Source organism: Pinus tabuliformis, chromosome 3_2, assembly GCF_031772625.1.
Source record: "Pinus tabuliformis cultivar Carrire ecotype Pingquan chromosome 3_2, CPIR1, whole genome shotgun sequence".
Lineage (NCBI taxonomy): Eukaryota > Viridiplantae > Streptophyta > Pinopsida > Pinales > Pinaceae > Pinus > Pinus tabuliformis.
In genome coordinates this window covers 724405778-724426340 of record NC_142302.1, presented here as the reverse complement: position 1 = coordinate 724426340, position 20563 = coordinate 724405778, and the positions used below count along the sequence as shown (strand labels likewise).

General features: G+C 36.8%; 1 protein-coding gene and 1 long non-coding RNA gene across 2 annotated transcripts in view; both read left to right on the top strand.

The window, feature by feature from the left end:
- The window catches only part of TSPO (TSPO(outer membrane tryptophan-rich sensory protein)-like protein), a 163156-nt gene extending 148404 nt beyond the window's left edge, over nt 1-14752 (top strand). The window contains exons 5-7 of the mRNA XM_089416923.1: nt 13753-13803; nt 13921-14033; nt 14433-14752. Coding sequence (XP_089273049.1) covers nt 13753-13803; nt 13921-14033; nt 14433-14538 — 270 coding nt within the window. The 3' untranslated portion in view covers nt 14539-14752. The remainder of the gene's footprint in view (nt 1-13752; nt 13804-13920; nt 14034-14432) is intronic.
- Nucleotides 10861-12014, top strand: LOC149182671 (uncharacterized). Its single transcript, XR_016257634.1, has 3 exons — nt 10861-11108; nt 11228-11369; nt 11470-12014. It is a non-coding gene; the product is annotated as an uncharacterized LOC149182671 (long non-coding RNA).
- Nucleotides 14753-20563: the final 5811 nt, after the last annotated feature.

Here is a 20563-nt window from a genome sequence, read left to right as displayed (position 1 = left end):
AACTCTATCATGACGAATGATGTTTGGGAGGTGGTGCCAAGGCTTGAAGACAAGTTAGTTGTAGATTCTAGATGGATCTACAAGATCAAGTATGCTACAAATGGCAGCGTGGAAAAGTACAAGGCTAGGTTTGTGGCAAATGGATATGCATAGAAAGAAGGGATAGATTATGAGGAGACCTTCACCCCAATTGCTAAATACATTTCTATCTTGTCAGTTATATCCCTAGCAGCGCAGATGGGATGGCATATTCACCAAATGGACATCAAGACAACATTCTTGAATGGGGTGATAAAGGAAGAGGTGTACATAGAACAACCAGAGGGCTTCGAAACTCATGAGAGACGCACTTATGTGTGCAGACTGAAGAAGGCTCTATACGGATTCAAGTAGGCTCCCAGGGCGTGGTATGGTCGGATTGACACTTGCAGCAGATGGGATTCGTCAAGAGTGACGCAGATCCCATCCTCTAATATTTGATGGTAGAGGGTAAGCCACTCATCCTAGTATTGTATGTGGATGATTTCTTCTTGACGGGATCATCAAGCTCATAGAGGACTGCAAGAGGAACCTAGCAAAAAAGTTTGATATGAAGGATTTGGGGTTAATGCACTATTTCCTAGGATTGGAAGTATTGCAGAAGGATGGGGAGATCTTCCTTAGGTAGGCAAGATACACTATAGATATTTTGAAAAGGTTCAAAATGCAAGATTGTAGACCCATGTCTACACCCATGATCACAAACTGGAAGAAGATAGATCCATCAGATGACAAGGATGTCAACCCTAGTCCCCACCTTGTATAAACAACTCATTTGGTCTCTCATGTATCTGGTCAATACTAGGCTAGATATTTGTTTTGTAATCAATACCCTCAATCGGTTTATGGTAGAGCCGAAGAGGGAACATTGGGCAGTAGTGTAGCATATTCTGAGGTATGTTCGCAGCATAGTTGAGTATGGGTTGAGATATACCCAAGAGGATGACGTCAGACTAGGTGGGTTCACAAATGCAACTTGGGCAGACAGTTCAATAGACAGGAAAAATACCTGTAGGTATTGCTTCAGAGTTGGATCTGGGATGGTTTCGTGGTGCAACAGGACGCAGAAGACAGTAGCACTAAGCTCTGTAGAAGTATAATACATGGCAGGAAGCACAACTACATGTGAATCTATATGGCTTCAAAAGTTGCTAGTAAGCTTGCTTAGGCAGAGGTTGGAGGCGACCAATGTCACTATGATAATGAGAGTCGCATCAAGCTCTTTGAGAATCCAATGTTTCATGACAGGTCGAAACACATAAATATTCGATGCCATTTCATCAGAAATTGTGTACAGCGTGGTGTAGTCTAGCTATAGTATGTTCCCATGGAAGAGAAGGTTGCAAATATACTCAGAAAATTTCTAGAGAGCTAAGTTCTTCTATTTTAAAGAGTAGATGGGTATGGTGGAGAACCCATTTCAGTTTCAGGGACAAATTATTTTGGATGCTTCTTAATTGCAGTTGCAACAACAACAAATGAGAGGGAGTTGTAGTGCAAATGCAGTGTTGGCAGCAGTATAACAGTGTCAACAACAACACAGATGCAGCATCAAAGTTGCACAGTGGTTGTTGGGCAGCAACAACCAGACATCAACAGCCTAATAGAGGTGATATAGAGATAGGGTGTACAAAGGTGATACAGAGACAGGGTGTTGTGGCAGGATGTGCAGCACTACAGAGGGAACACAGTCCTCGCTAAGAGGGAGTGTTAGTTTCTATAGCATCGGATGTGTTCTAGCCACAAAACCCAAAAATCGTTTCTAGAAATTCCACCAAGATATGGCTTAATTAGATTATTAACTAGTTTTTAAGTATTTCCTAAGTTTAAACTTAGGGAATATGGTTAATTAATCCGAATTAATTAAGTCAAGGTGTGAATCATCTAGAAACTCACACGGATAGACTTCAAGATCATCCTAGCCCTTGATTAAGATTTAATCTTGGCCGTTAGTGCTCCAACAAAGGATTATAAGAAGAGTTTGATGGGCACTTGGAGAAGAAACACCAGTCCATACACTCGATCTAGGCAGATCGATTTTCTAGAGCAAAGTAATTTAGCAAGAGGATTCGAGCCAGAGATCGAGTAGCAGGTGGTAGAGGAGTGAATCAATATTCTAGTGGAGGTTCTTAGTGTTGGAAGAGTTAGATTGAGAGAGTGCGAGTTTGCCCAGAGGGACTGGGCAAGGACTACGAAAGTAGCAACAACAAAGCAGTTCGATCTAGTTGGAGGAGTAATCGGTTCAGTAGCTAGTGGTCGGGATTTTGATCAAGAGGACCAATGAATCAATTCCAGAGCCAAAGAGAAGCAAAGCTATAGATTTCAGAATTTCCCAGAGGCAACAACAGTAAGGCCTGCGCAAAGCATGGCGCATAGGTTGACGCAGAAAGCAATACGTATTGCCGAGGGGCAAGTCTTGGGAGTTGAAATCTGCTATGGGGTGAGAAACAATCCTTAGAATAATTTTGCCAGTGATTCTCTCAGATTGGATTGCCAGTTTGGCATTCAAATTATTGTACTCAGATTTGCTGCTAAAGAATAATAATAAAACCCTCATCTGCTACACCGGTTTTCCCACATTGGGTTTTTCTGGGGGCAATTGTCCAAAAATAACAGTGTCAAAATTCTTGTGTGTGCGCTAGAATTTTTCAGTTTCCAGTATTTTGTTTTCCGCAGTATTTTTATGGTGAAAATTGCAGTTGTGATTTTATTTATTGTTTTTCGTAGCAAATAAACTGCATACTTAAATTTATAGTTGGGAGAATAATTTCCAATTACTGCAATCGATGAAATTTTCACAATGTTTGATGTATTGGTTTACCACTATGAGATAACACTCCACAGGTTCCCCTGTCTATGTTGTTCTAGTCACCTAATGACCAGGTTTGGTTGTGTTTCATATGGGGTTTGATCGCACATAAGCTTAGTAGATCAGTGTCATAGCACATTGGGCCTTATTTCACATGTGGATTATAACTTGGGATGGTCGACATTATATTTATGGAGAGGGATTTGCATATACGCCCCTTTTCACATGGTTCCAATCATTTCAATGACTTTATCTGGTATGGTTTAGCTTTGCTTGAACCTCATGGTGTGAGTGCCCTAGCTTAATTGGAGGTTTTGTACCCATAGAGCACTTTATGATGACGTGGACTATCTTTCTTAGTTGAGCACTCTTGTGCACATATGTTTAGGTGAGCATAGCCATCTCAACAACTAATTTGATTGACTTTGAATTGATTTTGGAGGCTTATTTCATGAGCACCTTTGCTTATGTGAATTGTTCACACTTGGATTAGTTTATGATGATGTGGAGGATGACCTCAAGTGGAGTGCTCACCTTTATTTATTGGCACATCTATTGAGGTACTTCACATTTTATGTTATTTTTTTGCTTAAGTGATTTGGTGGTCCCTTTCTTCCATTTCTTCCATGGAGTTAGTAGGCCTTTATTTGAACTTGCATGTCGATATGATGCCATTGTTTAGTTTGTTGACTTCCTCTTATTTGGGACTCATTGTTTGCACCAGTGTTGCGAAAATCGCAATAACATCAAAAAATCGCGATTTTTTCATTTTCCCAATAATATCCCCTGATTATTACAAACTTTTTTTTTTCAAAAAATTGTTGAAAAAATCGCGATTTTTTCGAAATAGTTGTGATTTGATAGGAAATAATCGCTAGGCTCCCGGACAACGTGTTTTATAAGGAAAAAAATGAGTTTTTTTGTCATTTTTAGCAGACAACGGAGTTGTTTGAGAGCTGAGGAGGAGAAGAGGAAGGCGTCTACTAGGGCAGAGGAGGAGAAAAACAAGAGATTTTAGCATCCCAAGCAAGAGAACTTCGTCTTTGGATCAAATTTCTTCGGCAAACCGTGGTTTTCAGGTATGGGCACCAAATTTTGCCATTTTGTTTTGGTTTTTTTCTTGTTTTTGCTTGGGTTTCTATAACCCATTGATTATTAATGATTTTTGAGTAGATTTGAAGGTGTTTCTTTTTTTATTTTTGTTGCATAGAGTGGAGATAGTTCATTTTGGATTGAGTTGAGGTTTTTTTGTATGTTTGTCAAAAATTCAATGTGTTGTGTCATGTATGTAATTTTTTAATAAATTTTTTTAACTTGCAATTCTTATTGTGCCAGAGGTTCAACTTCAAACTTCGTCTTACATTAAAACTCAAGAGTTCAACCAAGTTACAAACATGCCACGGAAATTGGACCCTCTGTGGGAATTTGGTGAACCTGATGGAGGGTTTGATAGAATGAACTTGTTTTACAAGTTGCGTGGGCAGCGTATGTCACAGAGGGTTTATAGATTGAAGTATCACCTTGCACAAATCCCCGGACATGATATAGGGCCTTGCATCAATACAAATGCGGAAATCATCCGAAGAGCCATGAGATCATTGGAAGAATTAGAGCAAGACAAAGTGACCAAAGCAAATCTGAAGAAGCAACTAGTAGGGAGAGTGTTAGGAGGTGAATATGGAAGTGGCACTGGTTCTACTTCAGCATCAATGTCTACAACCAACCCTGTAGCTACCTCATCATTTTTTGTTCCTAGAACCACGCCTAGTTCACAACCATCTATCACTTCAATGCTTAAAAAAAATGAGAAAGAACAAGCTGACAAGTTGTTGGGAAAGTTTCTTCTTTGGAGTGATATTCCTTTTAGCATTGCAAGGAATAATCCATTTTTCCAGCCTGCTGTTGATGCCATTGTAGTTGTTGGCCCAGGGTACAAAATCCCTTCTTATGATGACTTTAGAGGCCGCACTCTTCAAGATGAAAAGGTTGACTGCACCAAAAGATTGGAGGATTTTAGGGCATCATGGGCACGAACATGATGCACTATGATGTCAGATGGTTGGACCGACCAAAAGGGGAGAACCCTTATAAACTACTTGATTAGTTGTCCCAAGGGGACAATGTTTATGAAATTTGTTGATGTATCTTCACATATCAAAAATGAAAAATTATTATGTGATTTGCTGGATGTGTTTATTTTGGAGGTGGGTGCAGAACATGTTGTCCAAGTCATAACAAACAATGCTACAAATTATGTTGCTGCAGCATTTATGTTCCTGATGGCAAGATGCTTATGGAGAGGCATCCTACTTTATTTTGGACATCTTGTGCTGCACATTGTATTGATTTGATGTTGGAGGACATAGGAAAAAATTCCTTTGTCAAAGATATTGTTGACTCTTAAAAAAACATTACAAAATTGATATATAATCATGCATCTGTGCTTAGCTTGATGAGAAAATTCACCAACAACAAGGAGTTGGTGCGCCCCGTCATTACACGGTTTGCTACCAGTTTCATATCTCTTCAATCTCTCTTGAATTTTGTGTGGGATGTGAAGAGGATGTTTCTTTTAGAGGAGTGGCGTGCTTTAACATTTAGTCGCAAACCAGAAGGAGAGGCCATATGCAAATGAGTTTCATACCAAGAAAATTTCTGGGCAGGAGTGTAGGAGGCGTGCACCGTTACTGAACCCTTGGTAAAGGTTCTTAGATTAGTTGATGGTGAGAAGCCCGCAATGGGCTATTTGTATGAGGCCATGGACATGGCCAAAGAATCCATTCAGGCCTACTATGATAATAAGGGAGATGAGGGGTTTCAAAAACAACTCCTCCTATGGGAAGTAATTAATGAACGATGGAACAACACACTCCATCGTTCCATTCATGCTGCAGGGATCTACCTGAACCACACACTCCATCATCCCATTCATGCTGCAGGGATCTACCTGAACCCCGCATTTTCTTACCCGTGTGGGTTCTTATTTGATGGCAGTGTTCCACGGGGACTCACCCCCCCTAGGGGTCTAGTTTCCTCGCTCCCCCACACTCCGGGGACTTGGGGACGAGTAAGGGGCGTTTCCCCACACTCCCAAAAATGAGGAAACTCAGGGGGACGTGCCAGGGAGTCATTTCCCTTTCCTGAGGGGGAATTTTCGAAAAGGGGGATGTGGGGGGGCGAGGGGGGACGTGGCACACCTTTAATGCAACAAAAACCATTTTAATTAACTTAATGCTGAACCTAATCTTTAATTAACAGTTAATTAATGCTTAAGGTTTTGGAATTTAGCTGTTTCATGTTATAAAAACGGCAGCATAAACCATGAACAACACACTCACAGCCTTTGCAAGTTTGTTGAGCGCTCCACTCACAGCGTTCGATTTCATTGTTCAGATTCATCATTCCAGAACTCCTCCCTCCCTCTCGTCGAGCATCCTACGAGCAGCAACTCTCGTCGAGCATCGTGCGAGCAGCACCTCCCTTCAAGCATCGTGCGAGCAGCGCTGCGTGCGAGGAGCGGACTGCTACAGCCTAACAGGTAAGTAACAGTTCATTTCATGAGCATTTGCAACTGCATAACTGCGTTTAGAGTGCATCTAAAGAATGTGTTTGGATATGTTTTTGTATATGAACTGCTGTTCATTGAAGACGTGTTCATTGTTTCCAAGCCCAAATTCTTTTTGCAGTTTATTTTACAAAAGTTTATTGCTTAAAATGCGTTATTCTGATTCATTTTCTCTTAGGCTTGCCCTTCAAAATGAGTTTTTAAGTTTTAACGTATGGACACATTACACCTATTTAAGCATTGAGATCTTCTGAATGCATGGAAAACACTGCCCTTCCAAATTTTCCCATGTGATGGGGTTCAAATGTGATATAAGTCTCCAACAGATCAATAGTGCACATAGTTTGGTGTGTCTTGAGGGCTGTTTTTTTAAGCGACAATGTTGTCGTAACTAAACTACAGATGGAGGTTCCATGTTTTGATATTTTCTTCCAGCCATCAGTGCTTTCGTGGAGTCACCATGGTTCTTGACTAGAGAATTGCAAAAGATTCCTTCGAAGTTCAAATTTAGTCCCTCAACGAGTTCTGTCTCCAACATAGATCTGTTCCAGCAAATATGTAGGTATTATACTACTAAAATAAGGAGTCAAGAACCCATCTTCTCAAGAACAAATACTATAACTTGGTGCAGCACCTCTGCTTTGACATTTTACTCTTGCGATGAGATCTGAAACATAGAAGTCATGCCAACTAACCTTGTGTCAAAATATTTTAATTTCAGTATGAATGCAACTTTCTCGAAAGAAACCAGGTTTCCATGTCTCACTTATAAATTTAAAGCCTTAAAGGAGGTTGAACCGATGAAGGTCTGGATATTTTATTATTTTGGGCATATCACTTACATCTTTAGGATCTGATCTTCAATACAAAACTGTGCAAGAGGAAGTTTGTAATGGTCGAGGTATTCTATACATCTGAATTCACTTGCTATCAATAGACCTAGTCATGATTCTCGGTCTCCCTTTTAGAGCAAAATAGTGGCATCTTCAGAGATCTGGAGCAAAGTTTGTAACTAATTCAAGGCACGTTGACAGAGCTGAGAGATTTATCATTTATGTGCAGACTACAGAACAATTGAGCATGGGTTTAAATTATATCCTTTTCTTTCCTAAACACAGAAGGTATTAGATTATTAGTTGAGTGAATAGATTATAGAAGCAGTTTTAACTTTTCACTATTCAGTATGTAGCCTTAATGCCACCGAAAATTAGAGTGATCTACCTGTAATTCGTTAATATCTTCACATCTTTTTATATTTTCATCAAGATACATCACATCTCAATTTATATTCTAATTTCTAAGTAGGAGCAAAGGATTTTTTTTCATTTCTTTTTTTATCATTATGTTTTGAGTGTTCACTGTTCACTGTGTTTTAAAAAAAAAATTGAAACTATTTTTGTAAAAAAAAAAATTGAAACTGTTTTTGTTTATAATTTTTGACTGTATTAAAATTTAATTTCTATTTTAATTTTTTTTTTTGTAAATTAAAAAAAAATCAGTGTTCAAAACTTGAAAACTTCAATGTGTGTGGCATGTGCTGTAGCTGTAATGTTTCTAATTTTTTTTTTTTTCATTTCAGGTTGCAACCTACAGGCTGCAACTTACATTTTGACTTGTCATTCAACTTACAACTTACAAAGTTACAACTATGAGTCAGAGTCAAACTTCTTTTGGGAACAGTGAGAACAGTGAGAGTAGCTACCACTGTAGTGAGCCACATGATGCACAAGAAGAATTTGAAAGCGGTCACAGGGGGGCAAGATCCCAGAATAGGCATGGTGTAGATTCTGGAGGCCCACTAAGAGAGTTGGAAAAATTTGCAAAGGGGACATTTAATCCTCTAAAACCACTTCTAATCTATGCAACTAGACTGCCGAAAAAAAAATTCCAAAAGTTGGTGGTGGTTCACGTGATTGGGTCTGCAATATTTGTGGGCATCACTTTGTTGGCAGCTATACTAGGGTGAAGCAACACATTTTGGCTATTACAGGTAAAGGAGTGAATATGTGTCCCTCAAAAAACCTGGATTCAACTCTAAGAGAGCAACTTTGGAGGCTAGAAAGGGCAGCCATTGGAAAAGGATTGTTCTCTAGTAGACATGTTGATCCATCCACAAATATTCCTCCATCCAGTGCTTCATCAAAAAATACAAAAGTTTCCACTGGTGCATCTCGTTCTTTTGCAATGGGTGGTACTGGTACAGTGTCTGTGATGTACAACATTCTAGATCGAGATGACACAGATGATGCAATTGGCAAATTTCTTTTTGCTAATGGGATTCCCTTCCATGTTGTTCGTTTTCCTTATTACAAGGAAATGGTCCAAGAAATTGCAAAAATAGGGCCTTCATATGTACCACCCAGAGAACATAAACTACGAACAACAATTTTGGATAGACAAGTGTCCAAAATTAATGTGCAGAAAGAAAGAATGAGAAAAACATGGTTGAGGTTTGGTTGCTCTATTGTTATGGATGGATGGTCTGACATCCAAAAACGCCCACTAATCAACATCATAGTGACATCTTCAGAAGGTCCATTCTTTCTTAAAGCTGTTGACTGTTCTGGAAAGCGCAAGGATGCATCTTTCCAATTTGAGATTCTTCGAGAAGCTATAGAGGATGTTGGGCCTGATAGTGTGGTGCAGGTTGTGACAGATGCAGCAGCAGTTTGTAGATCAGCTGGGTTATTGATTCAGAACAGGTATCAACACATTTTTTGGACTCCTTGTTGTGTGCATGCACTCAATAATGCACTGAAGGACATTGGCAAGATTCAGTGGATATTAGACTTGGTGTCAGCGGCAAGAGATGTGCAGATGTTTATCTGCAACCACCACACCGCCTTGGCTATGTACAAGGCTCACACGAGGAAGGAATTCCTCAAGTCCACTGATACTAGATATGCTAGCTATTTTCTCTTATTAGAGAGGATGATAGAGGTACAAGCACCTCTACAATCCTTGGTTGTGAGTTCAGAGTGGAGAAGGTGGTCAGAATCAAAGACAGACACTGGGAAGAAGGTCAGACTTTAGGTGTTGGACAATGATTGGTGGGCAGATTGTTCTTATTTGGTGTCATTCTTGGGCCCTATTGTGGAGGTCATTCGTTACACTGATTCAGATGCTCCTAGTCTTGGAGAAATTTATGAGACCTTTGATAGCATGTTGGGTCGTGTGAAGGTAGCCATTCAGCAAAGGGAGCCCTCATTAAAGTTTTATACTTCCCAGATTCGACCCATCATTCAGCGTAGGTGGGATCGCATGAACACACCTTTGCACATGGCAGCATATGCATTAAACTCAAAATGGTATGTTGAGAGACCTGGAGGGTGCCTCCTATTAATGATCTAGAGGTAAAGAAAGGCTTCCTAGATGCAATTGCAAAGATGTACAGTGAGGAAGGGTCAAAATTTCGAAGACAGTTTGTTCAGTTTGCATCTCTTAGTGGCCCCTTCAACACATGTGGTGCTTGGGTAGATCGCATAGATCTAGCCCAAGATGACCCGATTGGTTGGTGGAGGATGCATGGGGATGGTGCTCCAGAGCTCAAAGATCTAGCCATGCTTGTTTTCTCAGATTGCTAGTTTCTCTGCAGTAGAGAGGAATTGGTCCACATATAGCTTCATCCACTCTATCAAGAGGAACAAGCTTACCTCTAGAAGAGCGGAGAAGTTAGTTGTTGTGCATAGTGCGCTATGTCTTGAGCATAGGAAGACACCTGAGTATTTGAAGGGACCAGCAACACGATGGGATGTTGATCTAGAGGATGATGCACAGGTAGATATGGAGGAGAGACTTGATGAGAGACAAATGGGGGTGGTTGGTGTGCCACTTAGCATGTTTGAGAATGCTAGTGATTCAGATTCAGATGGTGATATGGTTGATCCTGATTTATTCATGCAGCAGCTGGATGTAGAGACTATAGGGGCATTACCTTGAGGCTTGAGCATTACCTTGAGGCATATTTTGCGTTATGCTCGTTTATCTTTTGATATGTTGATGTTCTCAGTTCTTATCATTTGTGTTATTAGTTATTCAGATTCTCACTCTATAAAATTTTGACTCTTGATGTATCAGACTTGACTTTAATCTTTTATAATTCTATAAAATTTGGACTCTTGATGTATGATGTATCAGACTTTACTTTTATAATTTTATGTCAATATTGAATATTCACTATTCAATATTCAATGTTCATAGTAGGAAGTGGAACATCAATATGGTTTAAACTTTAATCATAATGTATGATCATTGATGTATGATTATAAATTAGAATTTTAAATTTATTATTTTATATGATATTATAAATTTAGATAATGTCAAATGATATTCATATCAATAATCATGCTTTGCAGGTTTTCAATTCAAACCAAATTGTCATAGTGGACTCAATTAATAAATTATATTTTATATTTATAAGTTTTTAAGACCCTGGCACTCCCCCACGTTTCCTAAAAATTGGTGGGGAGCTTTTGCATAGGCCGTTCCCGCGCCCCCTCGCCCCCTCGTCCCAGAACCTTGGTGGAACATTGTTTGATGTTGAGATCATGGATGGATTCTTAACCTGTGTTCAGAGGATGGTGCGATGTCTAGCAAAACGTGCACAAATCTCAAAAGAAATGGAGATATATAGGATGACAGGTGGCACATTTGGCTTTGAGATGGTTGTGGTTGATAGGAAGACTCAAATGCCAGGTATTTTTTAGTTTGTTTCAAATTTCATTGTCTCTTCAAGTTCATAACATCATACTTTGCCTCAACTTTCAAATTTCATTTTTTTTCTTATGTTTATTTTATTTGTAATTTTGTTGTAGATGCATGGTGGATTCGCTATGGTGCCAGAGTATCCCATCTGCAAAAGCTTTCCATTCGAGTCCTAAGCCAAACATGTAGCTCCTCAGAATGCCAGCGCAACTAGAGTGTATTTGAAAAAATACACAACAAGAAGCACAACAGGTTAAACTTAAAACTTAAAATATTCCAAATTTCCAATTAATTTTTTGAATTCATTAAATAATAGTTTTTTTATAATTATTATTTTATGATCTTTGTACAGGTTGGAGTCCCAACGACTTAATGCCATGGTCTACGTCTACTACAATCTTCGATTGTGGGTGAGGCAACTTGAGAGGATACCTGATATGGATGTCATCTCATTGGATGGGATTGACACCATCGCTGCATTGAGGGTTGAGGCCGAGAGGCCTCTTAGGGAGTCTACTGATGATTGGTTAGAGCAGGAGGTAGTGGAAGGCGTAGAGGGGGAGGAGGAGGAGGAGGAGGAGGAGTAACATGAGGAGGAGGTGACACCACCTACCTAGGCTACCCCTACCACCAGTAGAGGATGTGGTCTACCTCCTCTAGCTCCTTTTTCAGCTTCTAGAGCATAACAGAGTCCAATACCAACTCCAGCCACATCTACATCTAGAGGGAAAGGGAAAGCTATTGCATTTTCTCGCAACAGGGGCAGAGGAAATCAGTAGTATTAGTTATTTGGTTCATTTCATTGTATATGACATTATGACTCATGATATGAGATACATTATTATATTTTTTGTTGATATTTTGAGGCTGAGTTGGGACTCAGGAGTCAGTGCTTACTATTCAGGACATGATTCACTATTATGTGTGATGTAGCACTAGATATGATATTACACATCTTATATATTAGTTCTTTTATCATATTTATGTGTCAATCTATTTATTTTATGTTGTAGATGCTTTAGATATTAAAAAAAATGAAAAAAATGAATATTTTTGTATTGTATGATTTTTTCCCGATTTTTTCCCCTTGCCGATTTAATCCTGATAATGGTTTTCGCAATATTGGTTTGTACACTTTGTGAGGATTGGTTACACCTTGGAGACCACATTGATGAGATTGTTGAGGAGACATCCTAGCGTCGGGGAACCATTTTTAGCATGTGATAATCATTTATGGCATTCCATTGACATTTCTTGTGAGCTGCTCCATCACTTGAGGGTTTCATGGCATATTTTTCATGCTTTGAAGAGGGATGTGTCACCTAGTAGAGGCATATGAGTCACTTAAAGGTGGTTATTGCACAATTTTTGAGGGTATGTTAGTGGAATGATTCCCTTAAAAGAAATTGAAGAAGGAAGTTGGAGCATATGAGATGGACTTTCACCTATTTTTTTGATGTGTCCTACCTTCTGGAGCTCATCTTGTTGGAGATTTATAAATGTGGCATAGCCGCTAATATTTTATGGTTGCTTGACTTGTCCACTTTGAAAGTTGGTGGATAATAAATTTTATCGTTGGCCTTGATATTATTATTTTATTGTTGAAGAGGTTTGAGCCTAGAGAACTATATATAATAGAGGCTCTTCCTGCTTGTAATGGTTATTGAAAGTGCTCAAAACTCTGGAGACTTAATGCTAGATTCTTTTTGAAGGCTTTTGGAAATATAGGATTGCATTCTTCTTGATGTGAGAGGATTTCTTTGAAGCTTTATTGCTGAATTTGATTCTGATTTTTTCACATGCAAAAACTTGTTTCATGATGCCACAAGTGAAGGGTATGTTTCCCACAGTGGAAGCATAGTAGGCATGGACTTTCTCTAGTTTCTTTGTTGTTTTTATTAATGTAAATAATCTTATTGCATGTATCATTTTAGGAGGCATTGCACAGTTTAATTCCTTAGTAGAACACGCCATTGATAAGCTTGGAGGTGTATCTCTTGTCGGACCCTTGATAAATTTCTGCATTAATTTACAGCTATATTAGGCTTGCTGTAGCAATTTGCAGTGCAGTTTTCCCTAATAACATTATTAGAACTACTTGTAAGTCTGCCCTATTAACTCCATTTCCCAGTATTGGATCTAGGCACTTGTCCTCCCTTTCAACCACCTTAAAACACTAAAAAATATTCTTTTAATTTTCTGTTTTGCACATCTGGAAGTTACAACTATTTTATTAGAAATCAGATCTACCATGACTCTAGAAAACCCCTTTAATTCTTTATCTTTTACTTATTTTCTGTTTCTTAAATCTGGAATTTACACCTGAAATATTAGAAGCCAGATTTATTCCAAGTTCTAGAGAGCTTTCCAGTCATTATCCATTGCTAAGAGTTAGATTGCGTAGGTATTTCCTCCTTTTGCCAGATAAGAGTTAGCCTAATGTGACAGAAAGTACTACAGAAGTGACAGTGGATAGTTTTTTTAAGTTTCCCTTTGGGTTTCACTTTGTGGTTGAGACTTACAACTAAACTTGCAAAAATCAGTGGGAAATCTGACAAATTGCTAACATGGAATGTTTCATTTATAAATCTGTCTTGTCCTGACTAAGTGATTTCTATTGTATGTGCTTCTACAGCTGTTTCTCAACCTACTGTGGACTCCCTTATTTTTTGGCATGCATAATCCGGTATGAGATCATTTTGTAACTACACCCTCATTATTGTTCATCTCGTTGAGAGTTTGTTCTTATATTTGCAAACTTCATATCCAATTTATTTAATATTTCTATCATCTGTGATGACAGGGTGCTGCCTTTGCTGATATTATGCTGCTGTGGTTTGCTATTGCTACAAACATATATCTTTTCTGGCATGTTGAACCTGTTGCTGCATATTTGCTAGTACCATACATTGTCTGGTAAGATATGACAAGTTATCCAGCATGGAAATACCTTTCCTGTTTCAATTATATATTTTGAAGCCTAGAAGAAAACACTGTTAATCTTCTGCTTTTTGGTTGGCTGTAGTTGGCCGTGTCATAAAATCATATTCAATGTAGGCAAATTCTCACACCACATATGGACAACACTGTATAGCCCTAATGTGTTATGTAGCTGAACCCAGCAACTAGGGATTTGGGCAGTATGACATATGGAATACTAAACGAATTTTTCTTACAGATAAACATCAAATAGTGTTCCAACTTCCTATTGATGGTTTTCTACAACTATAATGCAAAGAAATCTTTTTTTCTCTTCGAACATGCTTGTAATGAATGCCTATTTATGGCTGACATTTTGCCCTTGTGATGTCTCAGGGTGACTCTTGCTTCAACTATCAATTTATATGTATGGATTCATTACGTAAATGATACTCAGTATCATGTCACAGGTCAACCAGATCAGCATTCAAAGATTTCTTAGCACAACTGGGTTTATTCTGGATGAGCAGTTCTGTGCTCTGCTCTTATTTTTCTGAACTCCTTGACTCCTTACTTTCCAATTAAGATGGCCTGGAATGTGTGAGAATCATCCTTTTCCAAGGAGAGATACGTGCATAATACTCTATTTACATCTCTTAAATGTAACACACATTTTCATCATACATTAACAGAGAAAGGATTTTTATCTACTGTCATTTCTTTCCAGGAGAGGATTGACATATATCAGTCCATTTTATGATCTTAAAGACGACATTACAGAATATGGATGCCTTAATCATTCTTGTTAGGCTTTTGTTTGTGCTACTGCTAATCATTACATCTTTATTTTCAGCAGTGTTTGATTTAAAGTATTTAACTTTTTTTAGGAATTATGATCCTAATGCTGATTCTGCTTTAATGACCTTAACTCTTTCCTTTTTTTTCAGTCTTGGTTTTGTTATGTAACGATTTCATTTTGTGTTTTCTTGATTTGGTATGGACGACTTATTTTTTAATTGCCTCATTCTCGTATGGTACTCATTTTCATGTTCTAGATATGCATTCGTTTGTTTTTAGTTGTGATACAAGCAGTAGAATTCTTCATTCCTGATTGATGGATGGGCTTGGATTATACAAATGCTTGTATTTATGTCTAGGAGTCTTATTCTTTTTAAAACGAGCTTGTTATCAATCAGAAAACTGTTCAGATTGGCAACTGCAAGTCTTGTGTTCCATTCTCAGCCTGTGTTGCTGGGTGGTTGTTGGAAAAATCAGGCTGGATGCCATTAGAATCTACTATGCTGCATCCTTCGATTATATTTTGCTAGCTTTCTTGTCTGGTATGTCAACAGATGAATCTGATAAAGTGATATCTTTAACTAAAAGAAGTTACTCTTTCTTTCAGCTTATACCAATGTATGGAAGATTGTAGCAAAACTTAACACTGTTAATGTGAAATTCGATTGATAAGTTTCCTTGGTCTATACTGCTCCTTTCTCACGCCCTTTCCATGGAATCTGTGCAACTTCTCAGTATTATGCATAGTCGGATTGGATAGTTCCTATTTCTTAGGAAGGCTGCTATTTATGTAACTATTACAGTTTTCGGATAATTCCTATTTCTTAGGAAGGCTGCTCTTTATTTAACTATCATAGTTTTCGTACCATTAAGCCTGTTGCTTCTAGGAAGAAGGATGAACAAGGATATTTAATTAAACAATTATAGGCCTTTGATTACAATAAATGGGCAATATTACATATTTTAATCATAAAAATTAGGATATGTTTTATTCTTGATTGTAAACTGTAGGTAGGATAATATAAGATTATTCATGAATGTAGATTTCCACAGTTAATCATATTCTTGATAGTTTTCTGGAGTGAACTATGTGTATTAGCTTGAAACATCCAACATTTCAAGCAGACACTCCACCCATTGTTAAGGACAAATAAAGTTAAATGAATGAAACAAGTCGGGGAAGAGAGGAATATAAAGCCAAATAGAAGGGTGATCACAGGTTAACTGTTGGAGGGAAAGGAGAAGGTTGGGGAGGTTTTCAAAGATTGGAAAGAATTTTTGGATGTGAAATAAAATCATTTTATTAATGTCCAACAAATGGCTACAAAAGTTGGTCAGTATGACTAAAAAGGTACACCTAGTGTGAATATAGTGTTGAAGTATGAAAGCATCTCCTATATCAACACTGGAAGTAGGAAAGCAAAAATAAGGAAGCGTAATGGGTGCATGAGACATTGGCTCACTATCAAAGTTGTTTTTCATTGTGAAAAGGGTGATACCATAGTTTTAAAACTGGCTAGGTTGAATTGGAAACTAGCCAAACCAGCTAGTCAGACCCTCTTCCTTCTTAATCAGGGCAAAAAATCCAATCTAGTGGCCGGTTGGTATTGGTTTGCTACCTAACTGAACTGGTGCCAAACTAGCCGGTTTCATACCTGTTGCTGCAAAATATCGCAAACCTTGGGGAGGGAAGCCCTACAACACATAAACTAGACCAAAAGACAACAATGGGATAGTGGCCCATTGTCACCACAGCGAAAACCTCCTACTCTTTACGAACTTTCACTGATAGGAGTCATCCCAGTAGGAGAGAGATCACTTATGATAGATATTCTAAGGTTAATGTTGTGAAAATTTCATCTATTGTAGCAACTGGAAATTATTCTTCTAATTGTAATTATGCAGTTTATTTACTACTGCAAACAACGAATAAAATTTCAACTACAATTTTCACCAAAAAAACATTGGAGATGTTATGAATATAATTATCTAAAAAAGTAATAAATATAGATAATAAATAATAAACATAATAATAAGTAAATAAATAATAATTAGTTAAACAAAGGGGCATGTTTAAATAGACATGACCGTTCATAAAGAAACACTTGGTTGGTATATAAGCAAGTCCCTTACTCTCAATTGTAACATCATTCTTACTCCTATATATATATATATATATATATATATATATATCTCAATGGGAATCTTTACATTCCAAGTCTTCTGGAGTATTTAATGAGAAGAACGAACTTTGTTTGCTTCATTTGGTATCAGAGTTGCTCGATCCTCTGACCGCTCAGCCGTTGCACAGAGCCAGTCTAACCCGAGTCCTTGGCCATCGTAATTCGTCAGCATCGTTGTCGTTGAAGTGTTTCACTACTAGAATTTGGGGTTTTTCCATATCGCTATTTAGGCCTTTGGCCATTTGATTAAAAAAAAAATACAAATTTGAAATATAAAGTAAAAAAAAAACGAAAGAAAAAAAAAAGGATAAAAATTATTAGAACAAAAAATATACTCTGATGTAAATTTTGAAGGAGAACATTCATATATATAAAAAAATGGTTGTACATTATTGATAAAAAACACATGATAAAGTCAAAAGGGAATCTTTCCAAATATCTTTAAAACTATACATAAGAAGAGGAAGAGTAGATAATATTATATTGATTCTTCATTAAGTGGTTTACAAGCTCGTGGTATTAACAACCCATGGTAATTGCCCATGGTATTTTCAAGGTAAAGAAAGAACAAAAAGAATACAAAATTTCTTTATCTGAATTGTAAGTTTTACTTTTATGTGAAGAAAATTAATTGAGTCAAATGAACATAAGTGGACATATATTTTATATTATACACCAAAGAGATGAATAACCATGTTTCACTAGGGTTGTAACTTTTCAAAAAAAGAAGAAAATATTATAAATAAAATATATATAAAAAGAAGTTTTATATTATAAAGGGGTATTTTAAAGAAAATTTCAAGTCATAAAATTATTGAAAATATATATATAAGTACAAGGTGGATATTATTATAGAAGGCTACTTAAAAAATCTATATTTAAAGTATATAAAATGTTAAATCTAAAAATATAAAGAGACATAAAGATAACGAGTTATAACAAAGGAATAATACTTTTTAAAAGCATTATAATAAATATAAGGAGTAGTTTATTTAAATAGTGGAACTATATTCACTTTTTTTAAATGAGAATATATATATAAAGAAGGATATTTTTATAGGAGATATAAAAAGTTATACAAGGTAAGGGGTTATGAAACTATACATTTGACTAAAGAAAGTTAAGGGGGAAATTGTTAAGAATTCAATACTAAGGTTCTAGGAATAATATGAAAAAAATGGTTCCTACAAGAAAAAAAGTATTATGGTACAAGATTATAAAAGGAGAAAATAATAATATTTTATTATAGAGATTAAGAAGGGGTTATCTTCAAAAACCCTAATTTCATCTTGAAAAAGGCAAATGGAGTCTAATTCAAAAGGAAATGAAGCAAAATTTTCCTATAAAAGTATTCCAATTGTAGATTGTAGATTAATTATATTAAAAGGGAATACCCAAGGGAAGGATATTAATATCACTATCAGCACAAGTCGTGGGGAAAATTACATCAATGTTAATCTGGCAAATCAAGTATTAATTCCAGAGTCTAACATAGGAGAAAGACTAAAATATTTTTGGTAAAAAATAATATGAAATTAATGATTTACAAGTGACAATTGATCTTTATGAGTACATATTTCAATTTCGTGTCTAACTATGCTTGACATAATTCTCGGTCAACCTTGGTTCAAGGAATTAGCTACATTCATTTTAAACACAAAAAACAAATTCTTGATGTTTCCTTACAAGGGGAAGATGATCACTTTCCAGGATGTGACAATGAAGTCAGAATCGATAAAGTCTTCATCAAAAAACTTTAAGGATATTTCGGAATTAATGTTTCAAGGTAATAAAAAAATTATACCAAAGAAGCAGAAAGAGCTTGAAGAAGCCATCTCTAGTAAAGACAAAGAAAATTCGCGCCTCAAAGAACACACTGAAAAATTACTCGAACAAGTTAAGACAATTAAGGCCATAAAGAAGGATCTCAAGAAGCACTTGTTGGAACAAGAAGAAGAAAATTTACGTTTAAAGAACCTTAATCAAACATTATTAGAACAAATCAAAAATTTAAAAGATGATGAGGCTACTAAGAATAAAATCAACAATCCAAAAAGTGAAGAAGTTTTACGTCTAAGGATTCATAACCAAACCCTCCTTACAAAAATAAAGAATCTTAAACATGATAAGAAGTTACTAAATGACAAGTTAGAACAACTTCAAGTAGTATCAAAGTCTCTAGTCGTTTCAGTCCAAATTGAAGAAAATGGAATGAATACCGACTCAGTGAATATCACAACTCAAGAAGAAGACACGCTAGTTAAAGAAAAAACACACTCAAATGTTGAGACGAATGAAATTCCAAGTGAAGATCTTGTAACCAACTCGATCATATCAGAATCTGAAGTAAATCAAAATCTAGCCACACACATGATAAATGAAACCAAAAGAACTCTTTATCTACATCTGAATCACAAGAACAAACATATCAATAAATCTATGAATCTGTCACTGGGAACATAAACAACAAACTTATGTTTTAAAGAACACTGAAGTGTGCATAACTCAGTCTAGTGATAACAGTTCATCACAAGTTTAGAGTGATCAAAAATATTTCACAAAAGATTAATTTAGGATGGTTAGATCCTTTCTCTATGCAACAATTTTATATATCACTCCAAGGATCATATCAACTTGTATCGACAAAGATGACTGTCCCGAGACGATAAGACATTCATAGTAGAAAAATGAGATCAAGTCCTTTCATCAAGAAGTTTTGAGGACAAATTTTTTTTTAAGAGAAAGGCAATGTTATGAATATAATTATGTAAAAAAGTAATAAATATAGATGATAAATAATAAACATAATAATATGTAAATAAGTAATAATTAGTTAAACAAAGGGGCATGTCTAAGGAGACATGACCGTTCATAAAAGGACACATGCTTGGTATGTACGAAAAATAAAAATACTGGAAACTGATAAATTGTAGCACACATAAAAGAATTTTAACACAGTTATTTTTTGACAATTGTCCACAGAAAAAACCCAATGCGGAAAAATGGATGTAGCAGATGAGGGTTTTATTATTATTATGAAGTAGTGAAAATCTGAGTACATCTATGGATGCCCAACTAGAAATCCAAACCACAAAAATATCTTTAGCAAAATTATTGAAGGGAATTACCCTTCCTCAATAAGCAATCCCAACACAACTTGCCTTTGGAAAACTTGGCCTCCTAAAGCCTCTGTGCTTCTTTGTGCAGTCTCTTTGATGTCAAGCCTCCAACCAGTCTCTGATGAAGTCATTATTCCTGCCTTTGCTAAGGAGATTGTCTCTCTGACACTCTGGAACATTTGCCCGGTGTCTAGATTTGAGAACGATTTTCTCTCCATCAAATCGAACTGCCAATCTAAAGCAACTGTGTAGTCCTCTACGCTGCCTCACTGGGAATAAATTATCCCTCTTGTTGTTGCCTCTCTGGATCTGGAAAACTTCCTTCAGACTCACTCTCCCTGCCCTCACTCACTTCTTCAGTCTCTGACTCTCCAATAGCTAACTGTTGCTACTTTGGAAATCAATATGCCAAGGAAATCGAATTTCT